The sequence below is a fragment of the Eptatretus burgeri genome, chromosome 3 (assembly GCF_056783735.1).
Source record: "Eptatretus burgeri isolate ZD-2024b chromosome 3, Ebu_testis_v1, whole genome shotgun sequence".
NCBI classification, from domain to species: Eukaryota; Metazoa; Chordata; class Myxini; order Myxiniformes; family Myxinidae; genus Eptatretus; species Eptatretus burgeri.
In genome coordinates this window covers 111375383-111392451 of record NC_140963.1, presented here as the reverse complement: position 1 = coordinate 111392451, position 17069 = coordinate 111375383, and the positions used below count along the sequence as shown (strand labels likewise).

The following is a 17069-nucleotide window of genomic DNA, read 5'->3' as shown; positions in this document are numbered from 1 at the left end:
AGAATTTTTGGCCCGAATTTTTGGCTGGCCCTAAGGCACATGCCTTGTCTGCCTAATGGTTAATCCAGGACTGGAGCCAAGATTATACCAAGCGAGCTGGACTGACTCGGGATTTTCAACGTCAGCGATCTGGTGGGGGGGTTGTCTGTCTTTCGAGCCATGACGTCATCCCCCTCCCGAGCATCTTCGACCGCTCGAGCGACTTGCGGTTATGACGTCATTTTTGTTGAGATTCCACCACGCTGCTTGGAGGTTTCCAACCAATGCTGCGGACAACTCACCCTTGGGCGCGGACACAGCACGATGGTCCAGTCCGCGTGGGGTGGGGGCATGTCGGAAAGGGGATCGGATGAAGTACTGAAGCAGGAAAGAAGCAAAGAGAGAGGTGAAGTGTTGCGGAGGAAGTGCAAAGTGAGCAGGACAAAAGAAAGACGTTGATCATCATCAAGGGCAAAGGAGAAGCAGGAGAACGTGCGAGAAGGGGGAAGGTACGATCGAACTACTTCTCACTTTGTCTCTCCAACTCCCTCTCGAGAACTACCTTCATCTTTCTCCCCGACTTCCTTGATCCCTCTTTGTCCTCCTCCTCAAAATCGACGCGTTCATGGAATGCGCATCACGCACGCGGATCCACAACGACGTCACGAAACGCGCAATTTGCATGTATGACGTCAGTGAGCTTACAGCCAGCATTCGTCACAATGAACCTTTCGTCTGTTACTAATAACTTTAAAAAGTTTATCAAGGGAAAAATATTGCAAGCATTATAAGAGAATGGCTCGTCTCTTCCGTCCACGTGAAAGTATTGATATGTAGTGTAGTAGATAGTAGAAAAATCGTGCAAATTATGATACAAGCATCAAATTTGGCATTTCTGTTCTGCAGGGCTTTCTGATCAAATCTGCCCGATTGGCCATTTGAAAATCCAAATTTTGAAAAATTTAAAGAAAAAAAAAAACTTCAAAAAAATTTGAAGTCACAGCTGGCTGAAATTCTTGAAGCGCAAGTGAACATCCCAGACAGAGAACCAAGGGGACATGCAGTTATCATTGATGGCTCAGCACTTATCAATGCCCGACCTCCACGCACTTCAAAGATATTTGATGACTATGCCAAAGAAGACATCATCCCAAAGGTGGAATCCTATGGTGCCAGGTACGAGAGGGTGGACGTAGTGTTTGATGTGTACAAGAAGTCAAGTCTGAAGTCCGAGGCAAGGTCGAAGAGGGGGCAAGGAATCAGAAGAAGAGTGACAGGAACCAGTAAGACCCCAAGTAACTGGAGAAGCTTTCTTCGAGATGATGGCAACAAGACTGAGCTGTTTCACTTCCTTGCGGAAAAGATGTGTGAAGCACAGACGACAAGCACAGTCATTGTCACAAAGGGAGAAGATGCCATTAGCAACACCAGGAAGTCACTGGATGCTGTGTCTCCATGTTGTCATGAAGAAGCTGTACATGCTCTCGAATATTTGTACACACCAGGGATGCAACGACGGATGGTAGCAAGTCCATTATCATTAAGGCTAATGACACAGACGTACTAGTCATAGCAATATCTGTACTGCCATCCTTACAGGAACTAGGTCTTGAGAACATGTGGATTGCCTTTGGCCAAGGAGCCAAGGCGCGATGGATTCCAGTCCATGAGGTAGTTTCTGCAATAGGGCCTGAGAAAGCTCGAGGGATCCCATACTTCCATGCGTTCACTGGATGTGACGTCGTGTCTGCCTTCCGCGGTAAAGGGAAGAAAACTGCATGGCAGACTTGGAACGTCTTTGATGATGTTTCTGAAACATTCACCAATCTCAGCCAGCATCCAACATTGATTCGTGATCTTGTCTTTTTTTGAAGTTTTATTTTTTTTTCAAAATTTGGATTTTCAAATGGCCAATCAGGCAGATTTGATTCGAATCCCCTGGAGAACAAATGCGCCAAATTTGATGCTTGTATCATCATTTGCACGATTCCTCTCAAAAATTGCTGTTATCTGCCCCACTAATTTGTGAACATGGAAGTTTGAACTTTCTAATCATCCTGAAACTGAATTAGTGGGGCAAGTTAGCATAACAATTGTGCATTTTGTGAGGAAAGCACCAAATTTGGCACACTAGTAGCCTATCAAATTATGAACAGATTTGGATATTGGGCCATCTCAAATTCAGCCGCTGATGGCTGTGTCAGCCATTTTTCACTGCCATCAAAAATTTGAGATAGCCCAATATCCAAATCTGTTCATAATATGATAGGCTACTAGTGTGCCAAATTTGGTGCTTTCCTAACAAAATGCACAATTGTTATGCTATATTTAGCTAAGTTGCCCCACTAAATCGTGTTCAATCAATTCAGAGTTTCACAAAAATAAACGAAATTTATAACTCATAACCCCACAAACCATGTATAAAATGAAACTGGCACGAAAGTTGAACTTGAACTCGTTGAAGCTGCATTCCATTGGTGGAAGAATCGGATCCGACCACAAAAAGTTTTTGTGCAGTGCCAACACAACTGGCAATGGTGTCTCACGTCAAAGGGCACTTCAAGCCAATCGTCCTGCCTGTGGACAAATAAATCCCACCGTTGTCTTTCACTGTCAGGATAGCAGCCGGATGGTTAAATTCCACTTTTTAAAATATAAAATCGAGGCTCATGGAAGCGTGTGGTGAGTGGACGCTTGAAAGTGGATGGCAGTGGGGCCGTAGTTGGACAAAATAATGAGAATGTGAATGAACGAGCAAGAAAATAGGAGAGAGATAGGAGGGGATAGTAAGAGGGTTGGGTTAGGCCTAGGGTGAACGCATGTCGTGAAGACCACAGGAAAATAAGGAGGATGACATGAGAGCTGCAACACCTGCTTGAAACCCTAGAGGGCAAATGGAAATTGAGTCGTCTCTGGAAGACATTTTCATATTTTTGTAAACTGCTTTTTGTAAACTGCAAACTGCTGAGTCGAATGGAGGAGTTTATATGTATACTGTTTTATTGTTTGAAAGGAATTATACATTATATAGTTGATGGTCAAATCAATTTGTCTGACATGATAGTCCAGAGGTCACACACTTCCCTTTTTAACTGTCTTGTACAATTTAAAAGGAATCTTCATCGTGAAGGATAATAGTGCCATCCTGCATTGGCAGACAGGTAGAACAATGGACGAAATCAAGGGTACATTGATCGAAGCATGCTGACCGTCCTGGGAAGCAAGGAGAACCTGATGTTTCGGACATTAACCCTTCGTCGGAGCAAAAGAGTCTACTTGCTTCCTACAGCGGTGAGCACACTTCGATTCTATCTCTGAACTGTCTAGTTTGGGTTCCATTCTTGATCCAACTAGACACCCTCAGATTGGTACTTCGCCAACAGGGTGTTGTGTCACAAAGAGCATTGTCCTTTGGATGGACATTAAGCTTGATGTCCCTTCTGCTGGCATTATTTAAACAGACTTTAGACATCCCAAGGTGTCTTTCCTAAAGAATAAGCGAGTGATCGCTGGCACCCTGAATTTTTCTTTTACAAATTCCTACCCAAATCTGCTCTCGTCGAATGGCAGACCCGTTAAGCAGGTACGTGACAGTCTTGGGCCCAAAAAAATTTCCCAGCCGACCCCCAATAAGATGGCATTAATTTGGGTCATCAGAAAGGATGTTGTGTTAGAGAGAGATAGAGTTGGTAAAACTGTTTTATCTTATACATGGGAGCTGCTAATCACAAGTAGGTCTCCTGAAAACCTAACACAGCAATGACCCATCCCTATGCCCTGACAGTAACTGCCAAGTGAGGAGAGCAAGGTCTAGCATCGAGAAAAAAAAACAGCACAGCGGATGGAAGAGTGAGAAACAAATGCAACATCCAGATACCTGATCGACAAAGCAATACAACTGGTGTGTGCGTTTCAGGAACATGAAAAGGTTGAAAGGGTGCTTGTGGAGAGATTGCACCATGATCTTCAACCAACGAGCGTAAAACTTGAAAACACCTTGCTGTTTGAAAATAACTTTTAACAACCCATTATTTGAGAAAGGGTTGGGGGTGGGGGGGGGGGACAATCAAGAGATCTACATCATGGCAGGATTTTGTCATTTTTTCTTAAAGTATGTCCTCTTCTTCTTCAACCTCGTTTTTTGGGTGAGTATAAAGTTGTCTCCTACAAGCCATTTGAAGGTGTATACATCTATCTGGACCCGCTGATGATTTTGAATTAATGAGAAATTTAATTCCAGGGAGACTTGTTTCTCTCTCTCTTTCAATTGAGAATATGTGATAAGAATAAAAATTACATCATGTTTCCCCCATTATTCCTCTTCCACATTAATCCCCCAGCTTGGTGGTTGTGGGGTTCTTGGTGTTGGAATATGGTTGTCCATACGGCATGGCAGCATGTCGACACTTTCCCCTGGATTTCCGCTCCTCTCAGCTGCAAATATCCTGACCACCATCGGTGCCGTCACCATGGTTGCTGGTTTCTTGGGCTGCCTGGGTGCTATTAAGGACAACCGCTGTCTGCTTTTGTCTGTGAGAGAAACAGAGTCTGCTTATTTAAGATGGGATGAAATGAAAGTGGAACTGAGACCTGAAGTCAAAGCTAGTTTTAAGATGAGGCTGAGGATGGAGTTGGCAGTGAGCTATAATTGGCTATTAAATTTCATTATTCCCTGTACTAATCTGTTATGACAGTTGTTAAATCGACTCAAAGTAGCTTAGGAATGCAATTTGTGGAATGTGTTTGAGGTTTCATTATTATTAATCCTTCTCCACATTCCACTCAATCTTTCTCGCAGTCTTCTCTTGGTGCACTTTCTTCCTGCTTACCTGTCTTCCTCTTCATGTGACCTTCCTTCCCTGTGCATAGTTCTTTGTTCTGCTCCTCATCATCCTTGTTCTGGAGTTAGTCGGAGGAAGCCTCTTCTTCATTTTTAAAGCGGAGGTGAATACTGGTGTAGTGCACTCAAGTTTACATCACATGGTCGATTTGCCACATTCATTGATTGTTGTTATTCCTGAGCTTTCTGAGCTTTTTTACTTTGAAATCAAAGCTGCAACACTTAAGTTGTCCAATCGTGTGAGCAATTGACAGTTTCCACTCTTGTGATTCAATTCAAGGTATGCTTTTCCTCATTCTTCTTGCTCGGGTAAAGTGGCAGATGTTTGAGGAAGTATCGTAACATAAACCACCATTATCCCTCAAGCTAGCCCTTGTAAGCCATCAATAGTCATACTGCGAGGCTTGTCATAGCATCAAATGACGACTCAAGCTAGATGTACAATCTTCCTTATCCCCCTCTTTGTGTATATTTCCTTAGTTTTTATTTCTTTCTGATTTCTCTAACAGCCTTTATGCACCTCATCATTTTGTGGCTTTCCCCTCTCTGAAACAGCAGAGGTTTTGAGCAGATCTGATAATGTTTCCCAAACACTCGCAGATTGAGCAGTGGACGCGGCAAGACCTACTGGAGGGCCTGCAGCTGTATGGACGAGAAGGAAATACTGGTCTCACTAATGCCTGGAACTCCTTACAGCAAAAGGTGGGACTCCAGCAGTAGATCAAACTGTTCCTGTGTCTGAGTTTCTGTTCAAATCTTTAGCCGTCAATCAAATAAGGAGACTACTGCAGGAGCTCGTGAAAAGGAATAGTCTTTCAGACGTCGTGGTCTTTCTAAGAAAATTGAGTGAAATAATATCAAAATGATGATTTGTTGCCTCCACCAAAGAAGGTGGACGGACGTTATGTATTCACCCCTGTTTGTCTGTCTGTTTCTCTGTCTGTTTATGAGCTCAATACCTCAAAAAATTATGTATGGATTTAAATGCAATTTGGTGGACATATTGGGCATCTGACAACGACGAAATAATAACATTTTGGTGAAGATCTGGATCTGGATATGAGAATTTTTTCAGCGATTCTTCACCTTTGAGAGTTAGGGCCAGAAACGATATCTCAAAAAGTTGTAGGTGGGTTATAATAAAACGAGGTGGATGAGTTGGGTAGGTGACAAGAACAAGCCGATTAGATTTTGGTTGAAGTCCGGATGCAGACCTGGCCTATCGGTGGGATATAAAACGTAAACTGTATCCTGGCGAAGATATGTGCTCCACCGAGTTATGTTCTGGTGCCCTCCACCACCGAAGGTGGATTAAGGTTATGTTTTCACCCCTGTTTGTCTGTCTGTCGGTTTGTGAGTAGGATATCACAAAAAAAAGTTATGGATGGCTTCAGAATAAACTTGGTGGATAGGTTGGGTGTATAACAAGGATAAATTGATTCGATTTTGGTGAAGCTCCAGATCCTGACACAAGAGTTTTAAAATTTTAAAAGTGATTCTTTACCATGAGAGATAGGGCCTAAAACCTCACAGATCATGATATTTCAAAATATTGTTAATGGATTATGACAAATCTTGGTGTATGACTTGGTTAGGTGACAAGAACAACAAATTGGAATTTGGTTCATGTCTGTATCCAGATCCGGCCTATCGGTGGGATCCAAAACATAAACTGTTCAGCCTGGCGGACGTATGCGTTCTACAAAGTAGCATTCCACTTTATTTTTTGGATACATGATCGAGGTTCGTGGATGACCAAAGCAGGATGGAATGGAACAAAATGGAAAGGGGAAAACGCCAACAGCAGAGTAGAAGTGAGAGGGAGATCAACAGGAGGGGAAGAAGGACACATGGGGATGGACAAGCTGCACACAAGCTGAATGAAACACAATAAGAAGAAGAAGAAGAAGGGGAAAGTGGGGATGAAACTGAAAAGGAACAAACGAACCGACAACTAAGAAATGAAAAGGGGGAGGGGTGCGGGAGACGTGGAAAAAAATCACAATAACTTGGAAAAAGGGAATGCTTGGAATTTGGTTGGTTGTGGTAGAAGAGATCATGAGTATGGGTGGGGGATGACCTGAGGTCGTGGTGAACTGCTGTCTTGAAGCCCTGGAGGGAAGAATGGGACTGAACAGACTGGGAAAGTCAGTTCCACAGGAAGGGGATAAGAAGAACGAATGAGTGGAGATTAGCAATGGGTCTGGATTTTGGGAGTTTCTCCAGAAGGGGATTACTGGCAGATGACGTGCAACCTGCATAAATCTTTCGGGTGTGGGGTTGGGGGGGGGAGAAGGTTGGGGAGCCGGACAGAGCAAAGAAAGGATTGAGCCTGGATTTTGGGAAGAAGAATTTAAGAAGAAGACAAGCTGGTAGGCGGCGATGGGTCGCCGAGCATGGAAACTATAAGATATAGAGCAAAATGGATGTCATATAGCGGATAGGGAATCACCTTAAGATTATGCATATCAAATCTCATCGAGTTCCATCTACTGATAACTACTAGGTATCCATTTGAATGAAAAGTACCGAAAATACGGTTTGAAATCGGAAATCCCCAAAGTTCGAGGGGGTGCTGTGGGTGAACAAAGATCTAAATCGAAAATCTGGCTCGATCGTTTGTGCACAATGTATTCCAGACAATTAGTGTGAATTTTCATGACCATCCGACCATAACCCGAGGAGGAGTAGCATTTGGCGCGAAGGCACCTCCAGCTCTCGCATATTATCGATTTTTGCACTAATTGACCTTTGACCCCAGATCTAAGCGAAATCGGTCAATATGTCCTGAGGCAAAGTTGTAGTACTCATTGAGTACCATGAACCTGCAAAGTTTCATTCTTATCGATGCACTCACCTGGTCGCTAGGGGGCCTTCAATTTTCGCCAATTTTCGCGCATACCCTAATTGTAGGGGGTGCTGTGGGTAAAGTATTCCATATATCACAAAAACTGAAATATATTTGATAGAACATCACCTGTAGATCATTCGTGCCAAATTTCATAACCCTACATGGGATAATGGCTTTCGGAATTGATTTCGCATGAACGGTACCGATTTTGAAGGTTTTTCGGTTGTTGCTAGGGAACCGAAGCGTCCCTAGCAACTATCACAATTTCCAAAGCACTAGGTCATAACATGTACCTACCACTCGAGTTTGGTCAAAATCCGCCCATGTTTACTACCAATTATGCTGATGACAAACAAACAAACATCCAAACAAACAGACAGAATTACTGACAATAAGGGTCACCTATTTCGGCGAACCAACAGTTACTGGTAGACTGTATGGCCCTGCAGAAACCTGGGTGAGTGATAGATATTAATTTGGTTGGTTTATTTAATTATATAACTTAACTTTATATTTATTTTATTGGCACAATTCGTATGTGGCCACTTCACCAATTCAAAGGAATATTATTTTTGAAAGTAACCAAGGCATCCTTAATTTTCACTTATCGATGAGCCAGCATTACACACATTGAAATGCTTCATATCTAACTCCGCTGGGGATTGACTGAACCCAGATAACTCAGAAAAGTATACACTGCCAGTACAACATGCTCATCATTCTCATCCTCTTGTTTTTTTCAAAATTAATCTCCAAATGAGTGCCTTATATTTTAAACCTCCATTTCACAATTAGCAAACAAACCATTTTCTTGTGTATATCCTTCAATAGTTTGTGTGCTGTGGCGTGGGCAACCACACTGATTGGTTCCATGTCTATGGAGAAACCCGGGTCCCAAAATCATGTTGTGGAGACACTGCAACAAAATGTGATCCCTTTCTGCCTCCTGTGGTTACGAGGCCGGTCAGTTGTTAACTTAACATTTAATATCACCTTTCTTGTTATTCATAATGTCTTCTTATTCTGACTGTCCACAAATTCACAATTTCTACGTTGATATGTCATTGTATTGGTTTCAGGCTAATATTTACACTTGAATCTGTCTTAAGATATCTCTATTGATGTCTTCTTAAGAGTCTTTTCTTTCTACCTCTTTTTTTCTCTCAGGGGTGCTATGACAGCTTGCAGACATGGCTGGGAGAAAATGTACTATATATCGGCCTGGGTGCTCTGAGTATGCTGCTAGTTCAGGTGATTTGTATGATGTATTTTTTTTTAATCACAATTAGCTTAACCCTGGAGTACCTAAAATGGTGGTTGTGCTGCAAAGGACAAGCAAAGCAGACTCATGTAACCCAAATATCACACAGGTGCTGGGGATGGCATTTTCGATAAGCCTGTTTTCTCATCTACAATCGGAAGAAAAAGAATACGAGAAATGAGCCGTGCCAACCACAGTGCCTATTGTCCAATCACAACTACAGCACTTTGATGTCATCCTTCATGGTCATGGCTGCTCTCCCAGGGCCCAAATAAAGCAGTACAATCTAGCTGAGCCATGCATGTGGAAGAGATGGGCTGAGGCCTAGACTGTTCTTTTTATGTAAATATTTTGTATGGCACATTAAATGACGTGTACATATGCATATCTTCCTGTTAAATTTATAAAACCTCTGCAGATACAATCACAGCTTCTATAAAGGAAATATAATATATATATATATATATATATATATATATATATATATATATATATATATATATATCACATACGGTTAAAGATCGGTGTTGAACATCCTCGCCTTACTTGTCTGATAGATCTTCAAAACCCCCAGATACTGCCTCAATGTGGTTTAGTCTTTGAAGTTTTCTGGAGTAAACTCGCTCTTAATGCATTATTTCTTCCTTTGTTGCTATCGCTTTCTGTTTCACAAGTTCTTCCAAACTCTCGTAAAACACTTTGCGAAAATACTGGACTGGCTAACACCATACTTTGCTGATCTGGAATTGATTAAATGTTGGTGGGATACACAGGGCCAGATTTACTTGCTTGTGGGCCCAAGGCCAAACCTTATCAGTGCTCCCCCCCCTCAAAAAAAAAAAATTATATATATATATATATATATATATATATATATATATATATATATATATATATATATATATATCGTAATATTGTAATGTAAAAAAAAGAATTACAACATCATGAAACACATCAATAATTTTTAATCAAATTAGTTCCATATCAAGTACATCAAAGTAAATCAAGTTCCATATCATGTACATCTTACACGTAGGAATAATGGAAAAATACAATGAAACTGAAGCATAATAAATTTTAAAATTTACTGTTATATTTTATTCATTTTACTACAGGGCCTACTAGCCTACTCCTTGGCCGATCAGAGAACCACAAGAACCCGGTGGGCCCCCAGTTACTAGTGGGCCCTAGGCCAATGGCCTATATTGCCTATTGGAAAATCCTGCCCTGGCTGATACATGGAACATGTCTTTCAGTCAATGATGATCTCACAGTCTCACCCTGCTGCTCCAGAATGATCGTCAAATGAACCCACCTATCTATTTTCATGGTTTGCCACTGAAAGAGATTCAATCTCTGAAATGTATTTGCCTTGCCTTTAGGCCGCTTCTGGGCTAGCCAGGTTACAAAACTGGCCTCTTAGCAAGCTGCAGACTGAACATCCTCCATCATTCCAAGTGATTCCTCAAAAAAGCAGAGATACTCAGCCCACTAGGGCTTTGTCCATTGCTCAATGGATAACTGTTCCAGCTATTGTCTGGTTCCCCAGCATCACATCGGTCTTTCGTAAATTTTGGGGGATCTAAAGTTCTCAACTTTATTGGCTTCTGCTGAGATGAAGCCATAACAATCCAAGGCCTGGTGCATTAATTTCACATGAGAGGTCAGAGGCACTCAGTTGTTTTTTTTTTTACTGCCTCTCCATGTAACTAAGACTTCTTTCTCAGCCCCCCGACCCTCTCTATCAATTTGAGGACACATGCTCTTTCAGTAAACCTGGTTAAACTCACAAAATCTACGACTTTGGTTCACATGTACTGTTTTGTTCCAATTTCTCCAGTTTGTGAAACTGCTTTCCTGAGATGGTTCAGCTGCACTCTTCCTTCCAGGGAGTCAAGCAAATAATGCACTTCCATCTCATGTCACCTCCCCCACCACCATCCCTACCAGTGATTTTTTTTTACCCTCATTATCCCAATTTAACCCAACCCTCTTAATTGCACAATTCTGTTTACTCTCCTTCTTTCTCTTCATCCATCCATCCATCCATCCATCCATCTCTCTCTCTGTTCATTAATTTCCTTGCTTGTTATGTGTTCAACTGTGGCTACACTGTCCTACTCTCAGGATGTTGTAAGTTTTTTTACCCTATGTTACCTGTCTTCCATGACCATAAATTTTGCAAATAAAAAGAAAAAAAAGTTTAAACTTGCAAGTTGAAATGGCTGCAAGTGAAATAGGTGCTTATTCATTAGTGTTGAACTAATTAATCCCAAATTCCACAATGAGGTTATACTGGACGTTGAGACATCAGCCTACAATGGCTGCTTTGCATAGACCTTTCATTTGCTCCAAATCTACTTTGAATTGTTTTACTGTTGTTTTTGACTTCGATTTTTTGTCACGTCATTCTTATTTAACTCTTTTGATTTTGCTTTGTATGGATTTTAATATTTTTCACATATGAGTAACATATATGTTTATTTTTTATTTGACCTAAAAACGTTTATCAGCATATTTACTTGGTTGTATTTGAAACAAATTCGCTTCTTTTTTCATTTATATTATATACTAGTATATACAACCTGTGGCTTCGTTGAAGGGGACAATAAATACAATCGAATAACCTCAAAGAGATATTAAAAACCATCCCTGGGAATATTAAAACAAACGAACTCCAGTTGGAATCTGTCCAGGGCTCGGGAACGATCCTAAATAGAGCAAAACTTTGAGAACAGAAAACTTCACATCTTGGTACATGAATCGTGACCCATTACTGAAATGAAGATGGATACTTTGAGAGCCCACCCTGGGAGGACTCTATTCCACATTCTGAAACCCCATATGCAGATACCAATCAATGACACACACACACACACACACACACACACACACACACACACACACACACACACACACACACACACACACACACACACATACATAGACCTGGGAGGGCTCCATTCCACTTTCTGGAACCCATATATAGAGATAACAACCAACAACACACACACACACACACACACACACACACACACACACACACACACATACATACACACACACACACACACACACACACAATACATTAAAATGACAAACACAAAGATTTACCTTTAAGAAGAGTTCTTTGAAAGAGGAATTCAAGTGGGAAATTAGCAAAATTCAATTGAAAAATATATCAAGTCACAGAACATAAATAGTGGGGCAACTTAGCTAAATATAGCATAACAATTGTGCATTTTGTGAGGAAAGCACCAAATTTGGCACACTAGTAGCCTATCATATTATGAACAGATTTGGATATTGGGCAATCTCAAATTCAGCTGCTGATGGCTGTGGCAGCCATTTTCCACTGCCATCAAAAATTTTGAGATGGCCCAATATCCAAATCTGTTCATAATATGTTACGCTACTAGTGTGCCAAATTTGGTGCTTTCCTCACAAAATGCACAATTGTTATGCTAAGTTGCCCCACTAAAAATGTCGATCTCTGCTCTATGCCTTCACAGCGAGATCATGGCAAACACGTGGTCAGATGGACCTTATTGTTTTTCTCTATGTATCGATGTCGAAGTGAGGGGTGGATTATATTAAAAGGAGATATCACAAAAACGTAAAACAAACCAATGTCCTCTAAAAACGAAAATTGCACATTTTCAGCAGATGAGACACCTCCCAAGGCACAAACCGCACAGCACTGCAGGGCCCAACACAGGCGGAAACGTCGTCTGTCTTATCGATGTTCCATTGAGAGTATAGGTACGTTTACTGAAACGACCAACCAAGCAGCTTGGAGAGCGTTCACCAAGTGGCTTAAGCACTCCAGCAAACACTCAAACAAAACCTCCCAGAGACACCCAAAATCTCAATCATGTCCAAATTGGACAAATGAACACTTTTCTAGGAGTTGGAACTGCTTGCAAGTTCGATTCTGGAGCTGAAATTTTGTAATTCTCCTTTGTTTAAGAGATACTCATGGTAATCGAATGTGCACAAATGAAATAAAACAACAAATGCCGATGTCTCCAGGTGTATATAAGCATTGCAATGTACCCAGCGATTCGTAGCTATGATGAACAGGCATATGACAACATGAGTGAGGAAAGTGAAAAAATACTTTATCGCCAATAAATCGTTGGGACCTGTTCCAAGTCAAGGTATTGTTGAGCAGGCCGAAAAACATGGTGGCTTCAGACCCCAGCAAGGTTACATAGGAAACGCCTTAAGACCCAGAGAGTGAAGTGGCTGAGGATCGCCTGATGAAGGACATAATTAAATTAAGACTGTTAATAATCTTCAAAAGGGTATTTTAATTAAACGGAACAACCAATTTTCACTCTTGCACTTCCTTGGAGTTTTCTTAGTGTGCATACAAAGTTTCAGGCTGCTGGGTTTTTATGATTTTGGAGTTATGAAGGACACACACACACACACACACACACACACACTCCAATGGAAAACCAAACCTTTTTCACACTGAGTCACCACTCTTGTTCGGCAGAAGGACCCATCAAACAACTCACCTCACAACAAACACCGTTCAAGACAACAACCATACAAATATATACATATTATACCTTATACACGCACATATATATATATATATATATATATATATATATACATATATATATATATATATATATATATATATATATATATATATATATATATATATATATATATATATATATACATATATATATATATATATATATATATATATATATATGATACATACAATCGAGCAGTGTCCGTAAGTAAATTAGTCAGTGTGTCAATGAGTGAGTCTGAAAGCACTTTTCATTATAGCTTGAACCAAATACACAATTTTGATGAAACTTGGCCACAACCTTCATATCTGATGCCTAACGAAGGTGTATTGACCGAATCAAAATCTGCGCTCATTAGCGGGTTGAAATCAGGCCTAAAATGCAGAAAATAAATTCCTGCCCTAACTTAGAGGATGCATTGCATCTGCAGCACAGCCATGCCTTCAGCCAAAAACATGACCTGTAACCTGTAAAAACATGACCTTAAACATATATTGCTGTAACCAGCACTGAGAGGGCTTCCATTCAACCGATCATGTGACCAGATTCTGTGCATGAACAAAATTTCGATATTTATGACGTCATTGATTGTTGCTCTTGATTCAGGTAAACTTCAGGACCTGTGGTCCTAATTTTTTGATTAATGACAGTTATATTCAAGTACACCCATGAATAAAAACAAACAAACAATTACCAGACATATATAAATAAAAATAAAGCTCTTCTGGAAGCAGTTTAAGTTGGTGGCACCTCTTTTTCTTCCTTCTTCTGCAATGAACGCACTTTTATAGGTGGTACACATCATAGTTGGAGGAAAAGTTAATAACCCGGCGACATCAATGGCACGTTCAACAGTGTACATTCGACAAATACCATCTAGTTTCACTTCTAAGGTAACACTTTTACACTACCTCTTAGCCAATTTACAGCACAGTACATTTCTTTATGTGCGAAGCAAAGTACAGAAGCTCTTTCGGCGATTTTGTGATCTCCAAATTTGGTACTTAGTGATGTATTCTGGCATCTTTATCAGTCTTGTAAGTTCTGAAAATGATCGAGAATAAAAGGTATGGCTTTTAAAGCGACGTAAGTGCGAGTTGAAACGACACAAATCAGGTTGTGGTTTTACTAACGTGACGTATTTGCGAAATGACGTATAAAAGGAAGACGTAAATCGGGGTATGACTGTACAACACTAAACGATTGAAAGGTAGACACAAAACTAACTTTTAAAGGATTGTTTGTACGTCATTTAGAACCACATGAATTGGACACTGGCAAAATCAATGAGTTTAGATGCAGTCTCAAAATTTCACATCAAGCAATTAAAGCACACCCAAGTCAATTCCAAGTGGTCGTTATTATAAGGTAGGGATAATGCCAACACTTGCAATAAAGCATCTTTTGATCAGTGGTGAACATGCATTTGTTGAGCTTTGTTTTACAGTTTTACTGAGCATTTGTGGATTTTTTTTTTTGTAATACCTCAATGATTGGGTTTCCAGTAGCTATAAAATGAATTGCTTTGTATTAGAATTTCCCTCTTTTTGCATCAATGTATGCAGGCAGCCATGTTTACATCCGTTTCAGCATACCAAGTCAGTATAAAAACAAAGTATTTCAGATTGATTATAAACAATGATGATAGCATGACAAACATTTGTGTACATACAAGAAACAACAATGCCCTTATAATTGTCACCTCTTCGATGCTGGTGGACCCTTGAGGCAAAGTAAGAATGCTAATCATCTCATTGGTACAGGTGACAGATCATGGGAGACTTAAAATTTTGAGCTGATGCGTGTTCACAAAGTGTCCTGATTGCTGTATGGTCTGCTTGAAATTGCCATACTTTATGTACTTGCCTGGTGTCAGCCAAGTGGCAAACAAAATGTCATTTAATTAAACAAAACTTGTATCACGGTGCCTGTTGATGTAATATTGTTGTGGGACCGGGTGTGGGTGGCGAGCACGACCGCTAGGTGGAGCAGTAGAGTTGGCTCCACCGAACACCCGGAATCTATACGTCGTCACCCCAGAAAACTCCGGAGTCGACGGGTCACTTAAAGGACCGTGGTCGCCAATACTTCGACGGCGTGGGGTAGGGTTAATTGCCGAATTTCAATATACCTAAATACCCACGCAGTCTAACTACCAGGGAACCACACCCTCGGCTGACTTGGTCCGATCCGAGTCGCAGGTAACGACTCGGATCCGACGTAAATGAGCGGAGCTACCAGAGCCGCCCCGGACCAAATGAACAATTTACCCTCGCTATCTCTCAATACACAGCGTGCTAAGCCAATGAAAGAAGCACAGAAACGAGCTGGTACATTCAACAATAGGGGTATTTATTTTACAATAATCAGGGAGAGGAAGCACACAAAGAGCAGAGTTATCACGACTATAAGAAATCCAAATAATGTACAACAAAAGCACTTAACAATTCTACTTAGACAAGACAGGCCCGCACACAGACACGCACACCCAAAAAAAAGAAAATGGACCTGCCAGATCTTTATTCGGCTCTCCAGCCGAGGAGGATAGTTGGGCTGGGAGTTAGGACGGCTGGCTACCTGGCCGCGAGTGTGCGGCTGGTCGTCACACCCCTTCCCGGAGCTCCGGTCGCCAAAGGATGGACGAGGGCAGCCGAATCCAGAGGAGGTGAGACGAGGTGATCTCCCTTGATGAAAATCGACCACTCACTGTAATGCGCCAGACAAGACACCTCTGAAGTGCGGGATGCAGTCTGCCGCAAACCCAGGCAGATGTGTTTCGAGACACAGATGACGCAAACCTCTCTACACTCGTCCTGACAACCACACTTTCTCTTCAGGAGGGAGGGGCTTCTTCTCCTGGCCACTTGCCTCCTGATTGGTCGGACCCATCACGCGATTCCCTGGCCGTCTTCCATTGGACGGGCCCACGGTCGGCGGGGCAACTCCCACCCTTCTGGGTGGAGTCCCGATCGGAGGCGTTTGTAGCTCCGCCTACCTCCTCACCTCCTGCCATGTGCATAATGGCGATGGTGCTGAGTGGGAGATAGGGTGGGTGAGACGCCCGCTCCTTGCCGATTGGCCAAAGAGGGACGCCATGCCTATGTTTGACTCCGCCCACGCACGCGCTCACTCTCCGACGAGCAAAGAGCGTGGACAATGCCGAAAGCAGAGAGTTGTTGTGATGTAAAATCCTATCTATAAAATAATCCACAGCGCACGTACACTTAATTCCGATTAGACACTGGGGATGGATTCTAACTATACACATATACTTAACGAAATAACTGAGCTACGGGGATTCTGGCTGTTGTGTGCGATGGGTTCCAGATTCGTAACAATATACCATGTGCTCTGAATTTTGAAGTGTTGGAAAGAAATGGCGGGAGAGGGGGAAGAATAGGTAAATGGTGGGAGTATATACATACAACTTGTTCAGGGTTCCAACACTTAGTTATGTTTGTAAAAGCTTTGATTCGGTTTGAATTCTTCAAAAGGTGAATCCTCCATCTCTTAATCTGCCTTTTCATCAACACATTGAGGCTATACTTTCAACTATCTTGATATCATCAGTCTCAAAGAATA

General features: G+C 41.5%; 1 protein-coding gene across 8 annotated transcripts in view; it reads left to right on the top strand.

The window, feature by feature from the left end:
* Positions 1-221: 221 nt before the first annotated feature.
* LOC147030729 (tetraspanin-4-like) overlaps positions 222-17069 on the top strand; it is a 41286-nt gene continuing 24438 nt past the window's right edge. Inside the window, exons 1-8 of one of the 8 annotated variants that reach the window (XM_085875081.1) lie at positions 233-488; positions 3137-3270; positions 4320-4511; positions 4849-4923; positions 5420-5521; positions 8502-8633; positions 8838-8921; positions 9041-9388. In XM_085875081.1, coding sequence (XP_085731207.1) covers positions 3181-3270; positions 4320-4511; positions 4849-4923; positions 5420-5521; positions 8502-8633; positions 8838-8921; positions 9041-9112 — 747 coding nt within the window. In that variant the 5' untranslated portion in view covers positions 233-488; positions 3137-3180 and the 3' untranslated portion in view covers positions 9113-9388. Of the gene's footprint in view, positions 489-3136; positions 3271-3763; positions 4125-4319; positions 4512-4848; positions 4924-5419; positions 5522-8501; positions 8634-8837; positions 8922-9040; positions 9389-17069 lie in introns of those variants that run through there. The other 7 variants (XM_085875083.1, XM_085875078.1, XM_085875077.1 and 4 more) reach the window with 7 other exon arrangements.